General features: G+C 24.9%; 1 protein-coding gene across 1 annotated transcript in view; it reads right to left on the bottom strand.

The window, feature by feature from the left end:
• The window catches only part of LOC108686333 (elongation of very long chain fatty acids protein AAEL008004-like), a 6,750-nt gene extending 1,101 nt beyond the window's left edge, over positions 1-5,649 (bottom strand). The window contains exons 1-4 of the mRNA XM_018191595.1: positions 5,517-5,649; positions 931-1,121; positions 532-606; positions 60-243 (exon numbers count right to left, since the gene is read on the bottom strand). Coding sequence (XP_018047084.1) covers positions 60-243; positions 532-606; positions 931-1,121; positions 5,517-5,577 — 511 coding nt within the window. The 5' untranslated portion in view covers positions 5,578-5,649. The remainder of the gene's footprint in view (positions 1-59; positions 244-531; positions 607-930; positions 1,122-5,516) is intronic.
• Between the last annotated feature and the right edge of the window lie 818 nt (positions 5,650-6,467).

Here is a 6,467-nt window from a genome sequence, read left to right as displayed (position 1 = left end):
TATATATATATATATATAAATTATTAAACTTAAATGAAAATCAACTTTCTTTTACATACCCAAGAACGCGATATGACCACCAGGCAACCATTTAACGGCACCCCAAGCAGCTATTAGGATGCCAATATGATGATATAAATGAAGAAACGTTATTTGGTTCTGTCTTTTTCTAAGTACGAAAAAGATAGTATCCATTAAATCTAGTAGCTTTAGCATGAAATAATCCCAAACCAATATGGTGATCTGTAATAGACAGAGATATAAGTGATAAATATTAATTTTTTTCTACCTCATATAAAACAAATGTAAATATATTTTGTTTTTATTAATACATAAAGTTTATTAATACATAAAATTTTTATAATACATAAACTGTAAAAAATTACAATAGTAATATGTTACTTTCAACTGCATAAAATGACAAACGAATATACTTGAAATTAAATATACTTGAAATTGAATATACTTGAAATTAATAATTTTGAATGTAGCAAAGATCAATTTCTGATTAAGTAATTCTTTTACAATTACCTGTCTTGCCTTTGGTGTATCCGAATAATCGATAGGTTCGCAAAAGTAATTAAATTTTGTAAACCAAAATGATGCCTGAAATGTATAATTACAAAATAAATAGAATTGAAACTTTTGTAAATAAAATAAGAGCCTTGGTCATATTTAGTCGAATAATTATTAAATTATGGATTGCATAATATTTAATTATTTAAGTATACGGGAAAGTAAAACATATGATATTTTTAGGAGTCTCTTTTCTTAAAACATCAATCTTTTTATATTTTTATTAAATTGCGTAATTAATAAAAAATATTTTTAAATTTCTATTAAATTGTGTGAATAATAAAAGAAATATTTTTTTGTTTCATATTAAAACAAATTAGACATTAAATAATTAATTAAAAATGTAATGCTTACTTTGTAAAAGAAATATCCATTTAATAAAATTTGTATCACATTGTATATTTGCATTATCCTGTATAATGTGAAAGGCTGTCTTTTTTCCATGAGTCTCGGTCCAAAATTAAATATAAAATAGAGATAAAATCCAATCAAAGTTAAGCCAGGCCATGGTGTATCAATGAGAAAATAATCTTTTGTACGTGGATCTTGCAATGTAAGTATATAAGTAAAGTTAATAAATATATAAATTATTAAAAAATATGTATTAAATTGTTATTGTATATTATATGAAATGTATTTTAAATAATATTATTTACAAATAATTATTCTAAATTTTTTAAATCAATTTAATATTATCTCATATAATTATTATTAAGCATTTTATAGTTGTGTATAAAATCTGAAATGTATACTGATAATAAACATTTATATAACATTTTTATTGACAAAATTTAAAACATCGCTTTAAAATACTAAATTAACGAATCTAATAGAATAGAAATGAATAAGAAAAGAATAGTAACAAAAATTGCCTTTCAGTGTAACTTATGACTGATTTTTTTTCTAAACTTAGATTTTATTTTTACAAAAGAATAATTTTCTGGCCATCAGTCTACTTGTCCTATTATTATGTTATATGTATATAACATATTATATTATGTAACATATGTGAGGAGAATGTAAAAGTAATAAAAAAATTGAAGCTATGGAAATGTATTTGATAATATTGGAAATGTATATCAATAGTCGTGTTTTAAGCTACTTATTGCAAAAGAGAATGCTCATATATATATACGGAGTGTCTTTTAAATACTATCTAATATTTTAGAAGTTAATTTTTCAGATTATTTTATAAAAAAAAAAATTATGAATATAGTGCCAAAAGAAGAACTAGATAAAACAATAAAATATACAGAAACAATGAAATGATAAAAAATTTATAAAATTATCGATTTTTTAAAATAACATCTGAACATAAAAAACAGTTTTTTTTTAAATAAACAAAAAGTATAATGACAATTGATTCTTTGAATTAGATTCTAAGCCGATTAAAAAATAAAGACAATGCCTTACCAATTTATTGGATCAAATTTTAAAAACTAATAAACAATAAAGAAGGACATATAGGACAAATCGCAGGATGTTATTGTACAATATCTATCAATATTTAATATCTATATCAATATTTAAGTTACATGTAAATATTTCGATTAAGAAAAAAAGATGGAATCATACAATGCTCGATTTCTTGAATGATAAACATGCACGCATACATGCTTCTGTGCTTGCTTTGATGCATACAATGATGTTTGATAAATAAGTAAATAACTATGAAATTCGCAATTATTTCTTTTGATTGGTACATGCAAGGAAATAAGCTATGAAGCAATATAATAAATATAAAAATCATTTATACGGCATAAACGAATTGTAGCATACATTAAAGTAGGCATAATTTAAGCATGCTTAAAAAAATCGAGCATCGATTCCATCTTTATTCTTTATGCAATCATTTTCAGTATCAACAAAAATAAAAAATGTAAATTATCGTTCAATAACCTTTTTTGTTGTATTGAAGATGACTGGATAACAATCGAAACATTTACAAGTAATTTACAAGTAATTTAAATATTGATATAAATAGACATTGTGTAACATACGGTTTAGCCTATATGCTCCTTTATTGTTTATTAATTTTTTTAAATTTGATCCAATTTGCAAGGCATTGTTTTTATTTATTACCTCTATCATCTATGTTATTAATTATCTGTCTTATTAAAAATTTATAAAGTAAAAACGAGATTAATATAGTACATTATTACCCAGAACTGAAGTACAATTAACAGAAGATAATTTGACTTATTGTTAAAGCTATACAAAATGTTTTAGAATACTTGGGATTATTTTTATATGCAGATAAAGCGGACTAATTTGAATTGAAAGTCCTCTACAACCTTTCAATTTTCGCAATAGTTAACGAGTTATTAATTATTAAAAATATTAGCCCGGTTTACCGCTGAATGTAAGTACGGTGAGATGCAGGCGCTCATGAATATGTTTTAAAATTCGATTCTGTCAACTCGAATATCATTTTAATTTTATTGTTTATTGAATATTGAACAAGGAAGAAATTCGAGTTGACAAAATCGAGTTTTGGAATGTGAACGGCTGCATCTCACCTTGTTGTCGGTAGTAAACCGGACTAACCCAACGATTAAGATTACTAGACACGCAGAGTTGTTTTATTTTACTTATTACTAATAAACAACGTTCCGTGCGTCTAGCAATCTCGTTTGCTGGGCTGCTCCATTTTGCAGTGCATTTGCATTTGGGGGACTAATACAGCGATTTTTAATAATTAATAACTCGTTAACTATTGCGAAAATTGAAAAGTTATAAGAAACTTTTCGATTTAGTTTAATTCGTTTTATTTATATGAAAATAAATGTTCTGGGAAATTCTCTATCAAATTTAATGTCTATATATTTTAAAGAAAGGTAAGACATAAAGAATTTTTAAAACCTTTTGATGTTTTAAGAACTGTAACAAAATTTTACAGAATTTTTATTATTCCGTACCTCTCTAAAATGTGTCTTCAAGAAATCATGTACATATATATAGTTATATGATTTATTTTGTAAAAGAATCTTGAAAAGTTCTAAAATATTGAACACTATTTAAAAAGTAAGTAAAGAGAAGTGTATTTGTTTATATGTATTCATAATAGCAGTATTTGTTACATGTAAACTATATACATATTTTTGTTAAATATACATGTAAACTTTGAGCAGTTTTCATATACATATACAGGCGCGCGCCTATTTTTACATGTATATTATCAGGAAGTTTGTTTATAAGTTAATTTTAAGTTACTTATAGATTATTTTATATATCTTATATATACTTGTTATAAAATTAATTACTAAAAGTTATACAAAATTGAAGCAAATGATAAAATATAAAAAATAAAATACGAGCTTACATATATACTCAACTTTTATAACAAAACTTTTATAACCAAACGTAACCTGTAAAGTAACTTTCCCAACTCTGTATACAGAGTGTCCCAATTCGGACGCAACTATCTGCTAAATTATTTATTATTAAAAAAATGTTTCAAGTAGAACTTGCTTTGCTTCTTCGAGGTAGACGTCTTTTGATGGTCATAGATTCTCTCGAAGAGCATGTGTTTCCAAAATATCAAAGTTACCTTTATTTTTTTTAATGGAATTACATAATTTTTTTTACATAATATGATTTCTCTAATTATTATGCATATAAAAGTATTAAGATGCGGTTATTAAAAAATTAATAGTTTACGAAATAGTTAATATTTCATGTTAATGTGTGCAAAAATAAAGTATAAAGTCTTCTTCTCTTCTCTCTCTCTTAAACTATCTCTTAAACTATATTGGTTTTTTTGGTATGTCTACCTTAATACTTTTATATGCAGAATAATTAGAGAAATCATATTATATAGAGAAAATTGTATAATTCCTTGAAAGAAAATTGTATATTTCAATTTGACATAATTGATTTAGATTAGATTAGATATAAATATAATATTAATTAAATATTGATTAGATATAAATACTAAGGATGATAAATTCCAATAAAATGAAAGGATGGAAATGTCCATTTTTAATTTGTATTATTTTTATTTCGTGTAAAAACATCCAGTGCTTAACCATAAAGAACTGTTACATAAACTAAAAAAAAAACCGCTACATAAATAATATAATTCAAGTATAAAGCGTAAAGTTTGATATGTTCATTATCATTGTTATTATTTATTAAAACTTTGTTTTATTTCACGATATTACATAATTCCTTTAAAAAAAAGAAAAATCACCTTAAAATTTTGGAGATGTCTATCTAGAGAGGATCTCTCTGGTCATCAAAAGATGTTTAAAACATTCAAAACATTTTTAAAAATAACTTAATAAATAGTTTGGGAGAAAATTGCGTCCTAAAATGGAACTATATGTGTATGTATGTATATGTATATACATATAACCCAGATAGCCAAGTCTGTAGAAAGCAGATTTTTTTTTAATGTTTGCTACACATTATGTCAACAAAATGACAACAGAATTAGATGTACATAATATTGTTGACAGACTGCTAGAAAAAACGTAACAGAATCTGTTAGCGTCAGATAATGTCGATAGGATCTGCTCAATTCTTACCAACAATTTGCTTTCACATTATGTCAACAGTGTTAATAGAACACAAGCCTAATGCGGGTGCAGTTGATAGCAAAAAGCTACCGATATTTTCTGCTCGAATGTTAGAAGACCTCAGACATTTGGCTATCTGGGTAACTTATATACTTATTAATTAACTTAATACAAGCGAAATGCTTTTCAATTAATGAATATCTCAACTTTCCATGCAAATTCCATTCTCCTTTTAAAATATTTTTATAATTGAAGGATATAAATTACAAATTGTTTTCTTTTTTATAATATTTGATAATATTTCCTTTATAAAAAATTATTTAAAAAAATATGAAATAAATATCCATAAATAAGAAATCTTATGTAAAACATAAGTATAAGATACTTATAATCTTATAAGTAATAATATAAAATACTTACCCGCTATATCTTCATTAAGGTATTTATACCCTGCTATGAATTTCTGTATTATTGTAATCATGGTGATACTGAATAACTTTGATGCTATTTTTTATGCAGTTGTTAACAAAAATCGTCATGTGATTATTGATATCACAATATTCACATAAATAATAAAAGAGAATACACATTAATTAATTACTTTTTTTCTTATCAATATATTAATAGTTCTGGTGAAAAAGCGTTTTTCAATTTAAGCTTTTTCAAGCACTTATTCTTAATTATCTTGATTTCAACAGATTAACTCAAATTTTAATGTTTTATTTGACCATTTAGGGGATACTTTTATTGATCATGTTTTTCGACATTTACTTTAACGCGACTAGTCACTACGAAGTTTGCAAATCGACTGCTGCAATGCGTTTTCTCTTTTCGCTTCATCATAATGTCAACATTTCATTGTATTATAATTATAACAGGCTTGTGTAATAAACGGCATCTTTCAAGTATTACACTGATGTTACCCTTTTTAGCTAACATGACCTCTTAGGCAACTTAACCTATCATTACAATTATGAAAAAAGAGCAATTAAATATTTATAGATGATTACATTAATAAGAGATAGAGAGAGAGAGAGAGAGAGAGAGAGAGAGAGAGAGAGAGAGTGAGAAAGGAAAGGAGGAGGGGAGAGGGAAGAAGGGAGAACCCAAGTTTGGAATTTTCATTTAAATTTCGACCTTTCACCATTTGGCGAATTTTCGATCATTCACCTTTAGTCATTTTAACCGGTTATTGATATAACAATGAATAATGCATGTCAAATATTTTGTTGTTATATTTTAATATAACAACAATATTTGATATTTATTTACATTAGTCATTAACGCTTCAATCATAAGAATAATTGAATAGAAGAGATATTAAAAACTGCATACTTTTTAAAAATAATTCCACACAAAAATAGAGTATAA

Source organism: Atta colombica, unplaced genomic scaffold (assembly GCF_001594045.1).
Source record: "Atta colombica isolate Treedump-2 unplaced genomic scaffold, Acol1.0 scaffold175, whole genome shotgun sequence".
Classification (NCBI taxonomy): Eukaryota; Metazoa; Arthropoda; class Insecta; order Hymenoptera; family Formicidae; genus Atta; species Atta colombica.
This window is presented reverse-complemented; position numbering and strand designations above follow the sequence as displayed.